Below are 14,831 nucleotides of genomic sequence, written 5' to 3'. Positions count from 1 at the left end.
GCAGCTGCTTGGACAATATTTTCTGTGATGTACTTAACTGCATCATTGATAGGCTCTTGACTGACTGTGCTAAGATCAAAATTTGCCTGATGTTGGAAGGCAGTCCAGTCAGCCTGATCAATCTTCCACCGTGGTAACCTGGAGGGAAGACATGGTCTCCCACTGTGTAACGAGGTTATCACAGGGAAGTGATCACTTCCGTATGGATTCTCCTCCACTTCCCAAGTGCCGACCGGGCTAGCCGAGTGGGTAAAGTACCTGCCCGGCAACCCAAAGGTTGCGGGTTCGATTCCCACCTCGGGCTTGGATCAAAGTACTGCAAAACCTTGGGAGGTGCAATATGGCCACAGAAGCCGATGCGCCAACAACTACCAAATCAAAAAAAAAAAAAAAAAACTTCCCAAGTGAGCGAAGGGAGTAGAGAAGGGGAGCAGATAGAGAGATCAATGGCAGAAAAAGTACGGGTAGGCATGTGGAAGAAGGTATTTGTTCCAGTATTTAGAAGGGAAAGGTCATTGTCATTTAGCATATGCTCTATGACTCGTCCCCTTCCATTGATGTTAGCACTACCCCACAGGGTGTTATGTCCATTAAAATCCCCGAGAAGTAAGAAAGGGGGAGGCAAATGCGTTAGAAGATCATCAAGGTCTTTCTGGGGGATGTCAGTCCCAGGTGGCAAATAAAGAGAGCAAACTGTTAATATAAATCCCACCGAAAGGCGAATTGCAACAACATTGTAATTAGCAAGGGCTGAACTGGGGTCTGATTGCTGACGAGGATAGCCACTCCTCCATGAGCAGAGCCATCCGCAATTCTATCCTTCCGAAAAATTGTGATGTTGTGCATGCTGGGATCGTCATTTCCCTTTAGATATGTCTCCTGCAAGCAAAAGCAAACTGGCTCGTGCTTTTGCAGGAGGGCCTTGATGTCATCAATATTTCTCCGGAATCCATGACAATTCCATTGTAGGAATTTAGCCATTATTTTAGCTTGGTGGGTCCATCAGGCGGCTTCCGAGGTGCTGAGGGCTTACTTTTATCAGTCTTGGGTTTATCTTTTTGGGGAAGAATGGATGCTGTCCTGTGTCCATTTTTTCCTCCGCAAAGAGTTCCAAGACTGAATCTTCGGGTACCTCCTTCTGCTTGACATCCATGTTTTCTTGAGTTCTAGGGGGGACTTCCCCTTTTTTATTCTTATCTTTCATAGTTACCTTTGTTGCTTTTGGAGCATTAGGAGGTACCGATATAGGAGTGGCAGCTGATTGGTCCTTCTGGGCAGGTTTTTGAGAACTTAAGAGATAACACGCGATGGGAGTGAAAGACTCCTTTGGAGGAATGGTCATGTCCGTCTGAGTTCCGACGGAACATCTCCCTGCTACCTTCTGGGAGTAGGTAGGTTTGTTGATATTCAGGGGTTTGACCGATTTCCTTGCCTCCTGGTATGATATATTTAGCTCTGCCTTCAGCCGTTGAATTTCTTTTTCTTCTTTCCACCTCTGGCATGCTCGTGAATAGGCCGGGTGTTCGCCTTCACAGTTAATGCAGGTGGGTTTTGCGGCTGAACATGCTGTTGTTTCGTGGTCCTTTGCACCGCATCGAGCGCATGCAAGGACTCCACGGCAGGCCATTTGAGAATGTCCATACTTCTGGCATTTAAAACACCGTAAAGGGTTCGGAACGTATGGACGTACTGAACAATTGATGTATCCAGCTTTAATCTCGTCAGGATGTTTAGGAGTGTTAAAAGTCAAGATAACGCTCCTGGTTTTAACAATTTTTCCACCCCTTCGCGCAGTAATTCTCTTGACGGCAATAACTCCCTGGGGTTTTAATTCGGAGCAGATTTCCTACTCGGTTACGTCGAGAAGGTCCCACTCCGAAATGACACCTCTCGATGAATTGAGTGTTCTGTGTGGTGTCACTGTTATGGGTATTCCACCGATTGCTGTTACTCGGAGGAGATGTTCTGATTGCCTGTCATTTTTAGTTTCAATTAAAAGGTCTCCAGAACGAAGCCTCTTAACTGATTTGGGTGAACCTGCTAACCCATCTAACCCTTTTTGAATAAAAAAAGGCAACATTTTACCAATCGGTTTTTCACTGGTGGAATGTATAATTAGGAACCTTGGGACAGGCCCTGATGGTAGTTCGGTTCGCTGCCTCTTTTTAGCAATAATGCTATCTGTATCTGTGTCGTTTTCAAACAGGGACCGGGTTGGGGCCCCTGAAGAAATATGTCTATCAGTATTCATGAAGGTTTGAAGTGGTTCAGGGCCCGGGCTCCCCCACCCACCACGGAGCCCAAAGGGACGCCCACTACCCGGCATGCAATAAATGCGCTCAGGAGTGGAACGCCAGGGCTACCCAGACACTATACCCGCACCGCCGCCAGCCTGAATCCTGTCCCGTGGACCATGAGGGTAGGGGCGTGGCATTCACACGGTTGACCCTCGCAGGCGAGCCTACTAGCCGATTGATCCTAGCCGGGCCTTCCAGGACCACCCGTCTTGTCGAAGCAGGGGCCAAAGTGGTGTATTGAAGCTGGGCCCCTGAACCACCAGGATCCCCCTTTCCGAATTTCCACGGGTCGCAGCGCACGGCAAACACGCCGGATTCCATTGATGTAAGCCTGGAACCTGGGCTGTGGGCATTGGATCCCAGTGATGCTAGTCTGAGAGTCCAGCAGCGTCACTGGGAGGTCCCCTCACCACGTACAGGTGCCCACGTCGAGGGGCGTGGGCACCTGTATGTGGTGAGGGGACCTAAATTAATGGGTGACATGGAAGCCTATGATAGATATAAGTTGGTCTGTAACCAAGTCACAAAGGAGATTAGGCAAGCAAAGGCAGACTACGAAAAATCCTTGGCAAAGGATGCAAAGAAAAACAGAAAAGAGTTCTTTACATATTTAAACTCAAGAAGGAAAGGGATGAATCAGATTGGTCCACTGGATATTGATGGTTCAGCAGTTGAGGATCCTGCTCAGGTGGCTAACAATCTAAACGAGTATTTTGCATCTACATTCACGCATGAGGAGTTATTCAGGAAGGAGAATGATGTAGGTAAAGTAAACATTGGCAGTGAGCTGGATGATTTTGTAATAACTGAGAGGAAAGTGGAGGAGAGATTGTTGAGGATAAACATAAAAAAGGCACCTGGGGTGGATGGGATCTATCCAGTTATATTAAAGGAGGCAGCAAAGGAAGTAAGCAAACCCCTAGCCATAATTATGAGAGCTTCTTTGGACTCAGGGGAGGTACCCATAGACTGGAGATGTGCAAATGTAACCCCAATTCACAAAGGAGGATCAAAGCCTGACACAAGTAATTATAGACCTGTTAGTTTAACTTCTGTTACAGGTAAATTAATGGAGGCACTGGTTAAAGAAGCACTGCAGGATCATCTAGACAAGAATTCAGTTATAGCTGAGACGCAGCATGGTTTTGTTAAGGGCAGGTCTTGCCTGACCAATTTGATTGGATACTATGATGTAGTCACAAAAGAACTGGATGCAGGGAATAACTTTGATATTATATATTTGGATCTTAGAAAGGCTTTTGATACTGTTGCACATGGAAGACTGCTGCACAAATTGGAGCAGTGTGGCATTGGAGGCAAATTGCTGCTATGGATAAGGGGATGATTGAGTGGCAGAAGACAGAGTGGTAATCAATGGACACTGCTCAACGTGGACTAATGTTATTAGTGGAGTTCCTCAGGGTTCAGTGTTGGGTCCATTGTTGTTTTCGGTGTTTATGAATGATATTGATGATGGGATATCAAGTTTAATGTCCAAGTTTGCAGATGATACAAAGGTTGGCAGGGTTGTTAAGGACACTACTGACACTATGCTGCTGCAACAGGATCTGGAAAGGTTGAACAGATGGGCTGAGAGGTGGCAAATGAAGTTTAACATTTACAAATGTAAAGTACTACATATGGAAAACAGTAACCCCAGAGCAACGTATCAACTCTGCGGTACTACACTGACAGTGGTGGAGAATGAAAAGGACCTGGGGGTAATTGTGCAGGCAGATATGAAGTTCTCTGAGCAGTGCAGACGAGCTGCAAGAGTAGCTCATGGTGTCTTGTCAATGATATACAGGAATTTTTCTAGCAGGGATAAGGAGGTGATTATTCCCTTGTATAAGGCAATGGTTAGGCTACATCTTGAGTACTGTATACAGGTCTGGAGGCCTCATTTCAAGAAGGATGTAGAGCTGCTGGAACAGGTACAGAGAAGGGCAACAAGATTAGTGAATGGAACAAAGGGTTGCTCTTACGAAGAAAGGCTTAAGTTTTGCAAGTTACAGAGTCTGGAGACTAGGCACCGGCGAGGTGATCTGATAGAGGTGTATAAGGCTTTGAATGGTTTGAGCATGCTCAATGCCAATGGGATTCTTCATCTTGCTCAGAATAATCACCTCAGAGGGCATAAATTCAAATTGAGGAAGGACGGATGTCGGATAGATGTGCGGAAATTTGCCTTTGGCCAGCGGGTGGTTGGTTGGTGGAACCGACTTCAATCACTTGTTGTTGAAGTTGATAGCCTAAACAAATTTAAAGCTCAACTGGACAGGTATTTCGAACGAACGGAGGGGTGAAATGGGAGTGGTGTGTGTTTTTTTTTTTTTTTTGGCTGATGCTGAATAAGCTTGCTTTCTTGCATCATATGCCTCTACTAATGCTAATGCTACTAATGCTAATACCGTGTCTCCTCCATGCTGTGTCATAGGCCTTTTCTATATCAAAAAATACAGTAACCATATGCTTTGAGGTTATAAATGCATCTCTTATATCTGCTTCTATTCGTACAAGGTGATCTAATGTGGATCGATTGTGTCTAAACCCACACTGCATATTGGTGAACCACTTCGTTTTCTCAAAAAACCAGACTAATCTTTTGTTGATGATCTTCTCTAGTACTTTGCTTAAGCAGCTTGTGAGGACTATCGGACAATAGTTGTTTGTGTCCTTCTGATCTTTATTTGTTTTTTGGAAAGCTAATACTATTGCGTGATGCCACGCTTCAGGATACTGGTTTTCTAGAAATATGCGGTTGTACAGTTGAAGGAGGTTTTCTATCTCTTTCTGCCTTAGGTGTTTAAGCATATCATAGTGTGTGTTGTCTGGTCCAACTGCACTTGGTTTTGTTTAGGATACTGCTTGACGTAATTCATGTATTGTAATTGGTTGGTTGTAGGGTTCAATCCTTTTAGTATTAAAATTAATTCTGTTTTTTTCCGTTTTCTCCTTATAGGTCAAAAATTCAGTAGTGTAGGATTGTTTTGACGATACTTTAGCAAACGTTTCACCTAATATATTAGCTATCTCTGATGGTTCGGTAATGCTTTCTCCATTCCAATGTAATACTAGGGATGGTTGGTTTTTATACTTCCCATTCATTTTTCCTATTTTATTCCATATTATTTTTGTGTTTGTTGTTCTATTTATAGAGGAAGTAAACTGGATCCAGGAAGTTTTTCTGGCTTGTTTCTGTGTATACCTAGCTAGTGCTCATGCTTGCTTAAATTTTATCAGATTATCCGTTGTAGGATATCTCCGGAACTTATTCCAAGCTTTGTTTTGTTGTCTTCTTGTTTTCATGCAATCTTCGTCCCACCAGGATTTTGGGTGCAACAGAAAACGGGTTGAGGTTGTGGGTATTGTTTGTTCGGCTGCTTGTGTTAAGGTATCTGTGACGTGCTTCAGAGCGTCATCGACCGATGTTTCTTGGATGATTTATGGATCAAATATTGCCAGTTCTCCAAATTTTTCCCAGTTACCTTTTTCTATTTTCCAGCGGGGGTGGTCTGTTTGGATGGCAAGGAGGGTTTCTGGTCAGTATGGTGATTACTGGATAGTGGTCACTGCTGTATGGGTTTTCTATTACTTGCCACTTTAATTCTGGTAGAAGGGAAGGCGTGCATATAGTTAGATCTACTGCCGAGGTTGTACGACTAGGAAAGTGAAAATACGTATGTTTGCCATTATTGAGTAGAGAAAGGTTATGATGGTCTATTATCCGTCCTCGTCTGTTGATATCAGTGTTTCCCCACAGTTGACTATGCCCATTCATGTCTCCCATTATACAGAAAGGTAATGGGAGTTGGGAGATTAGTTGATCTATTTCCTCAAATGGTATATCTGGTCTTGGTGGAAGGTACACTGAACAGATGGTTACCCTAAATTTCAGTGTTATTCTTACCGCTATCGCTTCTATATTGCTGTTTAAAGGTATGTGTTCGGTTGGGATGTGGTTATGGACTACTCCATAATGGAAATAATGGTGTCCACCTATACCATTGGCCCATGCAGTACACATGAAGGAAACGTATAAGAACCTACAGATTCTTTTGCAAAATATATGCCATCAAGAATGCAAATGGAATATCTGTGCCAAACAAAAAGTGGTAGCTTTGCTGACTGGGTTGCAAGGTGGATACACTAAATACTGTTGCTTTTTATGCAAGTGTGACAGCCAAGCAAAGGATCAGAGTCAAGTCCATATGTTTAAGGTGGCTTTGGCACTGGCATTTTATCATCATGAGTATCCAGCTTTAAAACAGAAAAGTATGTTGCAATACTCTACTTTATGCTTGGATTTCCCAGAAAAAAACACAACACTACAGAGTAAAAAAAATGGCCAGACCATTCAGAAACTACACCAGGCCAGAGAAACAGCACATTCTCCTTCGTGGATAAGTCAAAAATCTATTTGACTGTTGCATATCGAGCAAGATTTGATAAAAATTTATTTGTGAAAGCAATGGACAAAAAACGAGAAGGATTTTCCTGTTTGAGGCAAATGTTTCCTCGGATCAGTGAGGCCAGAATAAAAGAGAGAATTTTTGTGGGTTCTCATATCAAACTTCTATTCCATGATGAGGAATTCACTAAAAAATTAAATGCTACAGAAATAACAGCCTGGAACGCATTCAAAATTGCCTGCTGGATCATTTTTAGGCACGAAAAATCATAAAATTACAGTAAAATTGTGGATGAGCAAATTTTAGCATACAGAGAGTTGGAGTACAATATGTTGTTAAAGCTTCATTTCGTACATTATCATTTATACTTTTTTCCTGAAAACTTGAGTGATCTCCGATGAGCACAGTGAAAGGTTTAAAGATGTTTCTCAAATGGAAAAATGATAGCAGGGAAAATGGAGTCCAAATATGTTGGAATCTCATACAGGAGACACAAATGGACAATTATAAAAGGCAAAAAATGATGAAATAAGTGTTTTAGCATTAGTAGAGGCATATGATACAAGAAAGCAAGCTTATATAGCATCAGCCAAAAAAGAAAAAAAAAAAAAAATCCCATTTCACTCATCCATTCACTTGTTTGTTTAGTTCTGCCTTGAACTTATTTAAGTCGTTGATCTCCATTACAACTAATAGAAGTTTGTTCCAATTATCAACCATCTGCTAGCTAAAGGCAAACTTCCACATATCTATTCTACAATTGCCTTTCCTCAATTTGAATTTGTCCCCATCAGGTGAGTAATCTGAGCAAGAGGAAGTATCACATCAGCACCGAACTTGCTTAAACAATTCAAGGCCTTATACACCTCAATTAGATCACCTCGCAGGTGCCTAGTGTCCAGAAGCTGCAAGTTTCAGAACTTAAGCCTTTCTTGGTAACATCGACCCCTTGCTCCACTCACCAATCTCGTTGCCCTCTCTTCTCTGTACTCATTCCAGTAGCTCTACATCTTTCCCAAAATGAGGCCTCCAGACCTGTATACAGTACTTAAGGTGTGGTCTGACCATTGCCTTATACAAGGGAATAATCACCCCCCCCCCTTATACCAGCTAGCAAAATTCCTGTACATCAATGACAAGACACCATGAGCTACTCTTGAAAAACTTCATATCTGACTGCACAATTACCCAACTTCCCCAGGTCCTTTTCATTCCCCACTACCTTGGGTGTAGTACAATCCAGTTGATACGTTACTCTGGGGTTATTGCTACCCATATGCAGTACTTTACATATGTCAATGTTAAACTTCAGTTGCCACCTCTCAGTCCATCTGTTCCAGATCCTGTTGCAGTAGCGTACTATCATTACTGTCATTAACAACCCTGCCAACCTTTGTATCATCAGCAAACTTAGATGTTAACCCTGATATACTGGGCCCAACACCAAACCCTGGGGGACTCCACTAACATCGGTCCATGAAGAGCAGTGTCCATTGAAACCACTCCCTTCCCCCACCCAACCACCTTTTTATCCATTGTAGCAACTTGCTCTAAATGCCATACTGCTCCAATTTGTACAGTAGTCTTCACTTTCCACAGTATCAAAAGCTTTCCTAAAATCCAATTATGATATCAAAATTATTTTTTACCTCCAGTTTCTTTGTGACCACAACACAGTATCCAATCAAATTTGTCAGACAAGACTTCCACCTTAACAAACCCACGCTGTGTCTGAACTTTAACTGCAGTCTTGTCTAGATGTTCCTGCACCACTTCCTTAACCAGTGACTCCATTATTTTCCCTGGAACAGAAGTTAGACTAACAAGTCTGTAATTACTCATGTCACCCTTAGATTCCCCTTTGTGAATTGGGGACTCATTTGCACATCTCCAGTCCATGGGACCTCCCGAGTCCAAGGAATCTTTCATAATTATGGTTAAGGGTTTGCTTACTTCCTTTGCTGCTTCCCTTAATATAACTGGATAGATCCCAGCCATCCCGGGTGCCTTCCTTATTTCAACAATTTCTGCTCCACTTTCCTCAGTTATTACAAAATCATTTAGCTCCCTGCCAGACTTTGATAAGCTTCTGGCCTCCACTTCACTACAGACCTCCTCATGCATGAATGTAGAGGCAAAATACTCATTCAGTTTGTCAGCAACCTCAGCAGGTTCATCAACAATCGAACCGTCAATGTCAAGTGGACCAATCTGATTCATCTCCTTCCTTCTAGAGTTTACATAAGTAATGAAGTCTTTACTGTTTTTCCTTGCATTGTTTACGATTTCTAATAATCTGTCTGTTTCCTAATGTCCTTTGTGACTTGATTACAGGCTACCTTATATCTACCATAGGCATATGTCTCCTGATAACTTATATGCATACCATGCATTCTTCTGCTCTGCCACAAGTCTCAGTTTATCTGACATTTAAACCCTGAACAGTATTTCTTAGTTGGTATGAAAAGGCTAGTGGCTTCCGAGATTAATTCCTGGGAATCCTTCCCATTTAGAATTTGCTGTTGGTAACAGCATCAGTTAATCCCATTGTATACAATTTAAAAAATCTCTGAGATCACTGTAGTCACCTTTACTAAAGCAAAAATCCTTCCCTTTACCCCTGATGGTAGTTATATCTTTAGGTAAATCCCAAATTATCAGTTCTATTATCAGATAAACATTTTTGTATATAGAATAGTGTTAATAGCCCCACTGTTCAATATTTAGTACTGTATATAATATTTTCTCAAAATATATGAAATCTTTTTTTCCTCGAAACTTAGGTTTTGACCTTAATCCCTTCTCCCTTAAAATTGGTGAGTGTTGGATTATATGGTTACCACATTTGAATTCAGAAACATCAAATCTACAAGAATCAACCTGAATTTTAACAGGGAGTGAAAACAAATGGGTTTTTTTTTTGACAACCAGTGTTATTGGAAGGGATGGACAGGTAATGTGAGAGGCTTTTTATTATTTTTTTTGCTTATCATATTAATAAGAAAAATAGATTTTTTTTATTGATTTGAAAATTCAGTAAAAAAATACATTACATGAACAAATTACTTTAATTTAAGGTATGATTAAAAGACATTTAAACTTCTCAAGTTTAAATGTTTCAAGACAGTAAATATTCTGTAGGCAGAATTAGAAGAGGCCGTTTTGGTAGACGTTAAAATATTTTTGCTTTAATTTACATTGTATACAATTATAAGTCCAACAATTATGCACATCATTATGAAATCTGATTGGGAAAAAATTTTGATAGAGAAAATTTTGCTGTAGCTTTCATCAAGGCTGTATCCAATGAACATAACAGGAAGTGTTGCAAGGATATAAATGCGTGACCCACAATTGTGTTATTATTATTAACCATATAGTGCAAGGAAGCCTGAGGCTTATGCTGCACCAGCCAAAAAAATTTTTGAGTTACCCTGCGAGAGAGGAAGAGAAGAAGGAAATCACCAAGAAAGGGAGGAATGATGATATCCAGCTCAGGATCCTGGGTGTGCAGAGAATCATATGAGCCCTTGGCTCATATGATTGACCTTTAAAAGTGTACGTTTAAATATTTTACTTTAAACGTACTCTTTTTTTTTTTCTTTACTTTTTTTTCCTTATTGAATATTAGAAAAAAAAATCATTAAAGCTTTTGTTACACAAGTTCGAATGCCTACACATGCTATTTTTAATAGGTTTTTTTTTTTTTAAATTTGTTTCTGTTTTTAAATCCCTCTCTGAAAGGGTCTTTATGCGCGGTTTACATATTTTTTTGGGTGGGGCATAATGTTAGTAGCTACCATATAATAACAAACTTTCATAATAACGTAAATATACCCCTTCCTTATAAATTGGTTCCGTTATAACAAGGCTTGTAGTAAGCCCAGAGTTCTTATACAACTCATATTTCTGATAACAACAAATCAACTTTAAAGTTGGGATAAAAATAAAAGAAACTACGTTACATAAATAAATAATTAAGAAACATATAAAATACCCATTCATTCGCTTTAGGACTAAACTGATAGAGGGCAACTTGGCTGGCATTATCCAATATAAACATAATATGCGAATCTAGCCTTTGCAACGCAGTCAAGTTCATACGATTTCCATCTTTATCCGCCATCTTGACAGTATAACCTATGACTACGATTAACCTGGCACCTCGCATAAATGTCTCGAAACAGGAAACAAAACTAAATAAAAAAATAAATAAAAAATAGTTTTTTGTTTTTCGCTATTTAAAATTTAACATTCCCCTCTATATTTATCGTACTAAACATACATCTAATATTAGAATTGTATACTGTATTTGATTGTTAATAATTCTGAGAAATTTTTGAACTTTCAAATGCTCTTAGAATTCCAGGGTTTTCCATATTACTTGCGGTAAGAAGAGAATATAGCACGAATTCGTGTGTGTATATATATATATATATATATATATATATATATATATATATATATATATATATATATATACACGAATTTTGGGCATGTGTAGTTTTTATTGTGATGGTGTATGTTTTCTAGAAGTCTGCGAAGTGTCTATAAATCGTGGTTATTCTCTGGTCTGTTCAAGAGTTTTCCAGGAATCATAAAACTGCTGAATAAAAACCCAAGAGACCGTGCAGCCCATAAACCAGACTGACTAACTGCACCTAGATGTGGAAAAATTGCATAAAAGTTTCATTCGTTTTGAAGGTTTTTGTTGTTGTTGTTGTTGTTCTTGTAGGCCTTTAGGATCATCAGCGACTAAGGCCGATGCTCCTAAAACCATTAATGCTCCGTGTATATTGGCTGCAAATTGAGTGTACTAGTGTAGTGTTCTGACGTCAATTTTCTATTTGCTACACCCGAGTTTCCGGGAGAAACTCGGGTTTTCGTGCAGCAAAAACCATACTACAGTCGCCTGAGACAAACTAACTCCAGGGGCTCACAGTTGGTGACTATGGGCTTGGCACACCCAGGGTCCTGAGCTGGATAACATCATTCTTCTCTTTCTTGGTAATTGATTCCTTCTACTTCTCTCTCGCTCTCTCTCTCTCTGTCATAATAACTCGGCCGTGTTGTGAAAAAGGCCCATACAACTTCCTCCCATCATTGACGGTCTGGGGAGGCTCCAACCAAATGTGTTAACCGCTAGGGCTTTGAAGGTTTGATTTGATTTGATAGGGCTTTGAAGGTTTGATTTGATTTGATTTTGGTTCTTAAGATGCAAGGGCGACCAAGGCCATAATGAGCCCAATCCAGTATTAAAAAGAATAAGACACAAGTAACTTAAAAATGATAGATCAGTACGTATATACAAATGACTAAATTAGATAGTATGAATCAGAGCTGTAATGCTCAATACGATCTACGTTGATATAAATATTTGTAAAAATTTGTTAATATTTTTTACAAACAAATGACTAAAGGACAAGAGCAAAGACATGGTCCTTGAGTTTGTCACAGACATTCTTTCAGATATGCCAGACAACCTATAGACTTGCTACCTGGGAGTCTAAAATGCTGATGTAACTGATATTCAGGTGATACTCAAGTCAAGTGAACCCAAGTCCGGATGGTCTGCGACAGCCAAATCCTCTGCTTGCACCTTCACGATGGTGGCACTGTTAGTAATTCTGGTATAACTTCCATGCAAAAGTACATGGTGGATGACCACCCAGGTGTGGACCAACGTAAGCAGGGGTGGATTGTGGCGCCCATACCATGTGGACGAATGCCGTCCCTCTATGTTACCAGGCAGTACTAGGTGGAAGATGACTTTCATCAAATGGTGCAATACTACCACTTTGCTTATTGAAGGCTTAAAGTGGTGGAACCGGTGTTTAGTCTCTAGAGCTAAGTTGGGGTCGACCCTTCCCCATCTCTTCCATCATGCAGTATGATTGATGATTTTGAGGTTATGATGAACATCGTGGCGAGATACAATATTATAATGATTATTATTAGCTATAAGGTGTAAGGAAGCCTGAGGCTTATGACACACCAGCCAAAAAAAAAATTCCTGAGTTAAGCTGAGAGAGAGAGAGAGAGAGAGAGAGAGAGAGAGAGAGAGAGAGAGAGAGAGAGAGTCAAAAGTAGAAGGGATTCACCAAGAAGAAAAAAAATGATGATACCCAGCTCGGGACCCTGGGTGCGCCAAGTCCATACTCACCAGATGTGAGCCCCTGGGGGCGATATTCCTCACATTTCGAGGGTATAGCTCGAAAACGGTGTTCGCAGGCCGGCCGCTAGTTAGTACACCGGACCGAAACTTTGGTAACACTCTCTAGGAGGCTTCCGGATCAGCTAGTGTATAATCTTGCTACCTCTACTCTGCCAGATAGTGACTGGAGGGAGTCCGAGTAGTGTATATGCGGGGAGTTTATTCTTACCATGTGTACGCCATATCCAAAAATTTCATTACTTCATACATCATGTCCCACCCACTTTTTCTTACTATTGAATACACTATGAATAATCAAACTAATAGAGTAAGCTTATCTGCGAAAGGATCTAAACCTCCCAAAAACTTCCTAATTCATTTCACAAATATACGTGGTCTCAGTTATAATCTCAACGAAGTCCATTTCCACTTGTAGTCTACCAAATCCCATGTACTTTTTCTGACAGAATCTCAGTTATCAGATGATTCAACTACTGCTCATCTCAGAGGTCCAAATTATTTGTTGTATAATTCCTTTCGCCTCAAAGGTGGTACTTGTGCATATGTCGGTTCCGATATTCCCTGCCAGAGATTTGGCAATTTGTAATCTCTTCTTTTCGATCTTCTCTGGCTTAAAATCTCTCTACCTCATTGTGTCAAATTCATGTGTTGCCTCTACCGTTCTCCCAACTCCTCTAATCACTTGGAGCTCTTTGACTTCTTCTCTTTGCAACTTGACTTTCTCCAGTCAAACTTTCCTGACAGCGAGGTAATTTTCCTTGGTGATTTTAATGTTCACAACTCCAGCTGGCTTCCGTTTTCTAGTCACACCGACCCAGCTGGTCGAGATACTGACGCTTTTGCAATTACTAATGATGCACAGTGGTTCATTTACCTACAAGAATACCGGACAATCCTAATCATACAACCAACACGCTTGATCTTTTTCTCACAAACAATCCTTCTAAGTACACTGTCCAAGTGAGAGGTCCTTTAGGCACTTCAGATCACAACTTGGTGATTCTCTCTTTTCCAATGGAGCCTTTATCTCATGGCTATTCCCAACTCGTATTGTTTGGCATTACAAGAATGCAAAATGGGATGACCGGCGGGATTTCTTTCCTTCTTTTCCTTGGTCGGATTACTGCTTCAAAACATCTGATATCAACATTTGCTCAGATCGTGTCAGTGAAATTATTCTTACAGGAATGGAATCCTTTATCCCATATCCCACTTTAAAATCTCGTCCTTTATCTAAACCTTGGTTTTCCAATAAATGTGCTAAGGCTGTTCAAGAGAAGAACGTTGCATATCGTAATTAGCTTGTTTCTAATACTTCAGTTTCATTTTCTGCCTACACCAAAGCTCGCAACAATTGTCAAGCATATTCATCAGTCTAAACTAGAGTTTCAACAGGCTAAGAGTAGAAAACTTGCTTCTTGCCCTAATGGTAGCCGAGCATTCTGGTCTCTTGCCAAAGCTATTGGCCGCAACTTTTGCCCATCCCTGCTCCCACCCCTTCCAAACCAGATGTTTCTGTTATCACTTCACCCAAGGATAAAGCAGACCTGCAAGCATCCAATTTTTCTTCCAACTCATGTATTAATGATCTTGGTAAAACACCTCCCACCATTCCCAACACGCTCCATTCAATGCCTCCTGTGGTCTTCCGTCAAAAGGACATCAGAAGGATTTTGACGAATCTTGAAGCTAAGAAACTCCAGGTACCGATGATATTTCTCCACTTGTTCTCAAAACCTATGCTCCTGAACTTACTCCTATTCTTTGCCGCTTTTTTTACTTTCTTATTCCAAAGGTGTTTTTCCTTCTGCTTGGAAATCTGCTCATATCCAGCCAGTTCCTAAAAAGGGTTACAATTCCCTCCCATCCAATTATCGTCCCATTGCAATTACATCTACTCTTTCTAAAGTAATGGAGAAATCAATTAACCGCCAAGTCTTAAATTAC

General features: G+C 40.7%; 1 protein-coding gene across 1 annotated transcript in view; it reads right to left on the bottom strand.

The window, feature by feature from the left end:
• Window positions 1-10,821, bottom strand: part of DCP1 (decapping mRNA 1) — a 147,376-nt gene extending 136,555 nt beyond the window's left edge. The window contains exon 1 of the mRNA XM_090387439.1: window positions 10,707-10,821. Coding sequence (XP_090243565.1) covers window positions 10,707-10,811 — 105 coding nt within the window. The 5' untranslated portion in view covers window positions 10,812-10,821. The remainder of the gene's footprint in view (window positions 1-10,706) is intronic.
• Between the last annotated feature and the right edge of the window lie 4,010 nt (window positions 10,822-14,831).

Source organism: Mastigoproctus giganteus, chromosome 13 (assembly GCF_048544385.1).
Source record: "Mastigoproctus giganteus isolate SK-2022 chromosome 13, ASM4854438v1, whole genome shotgun sequence".
Lineage (NCBI taxonomy): Eukaryota > Metazoa > Arthropoda > Arachnida > Uropygi > Thelyphonidae > Mastigoproctus > Mastigoproctus giganteus.
The sequence above is the reverse complement of the archived record's forward strand: the minus strand, read 5'-3'. Positions and strand labels throughout refer to the sequence as shown.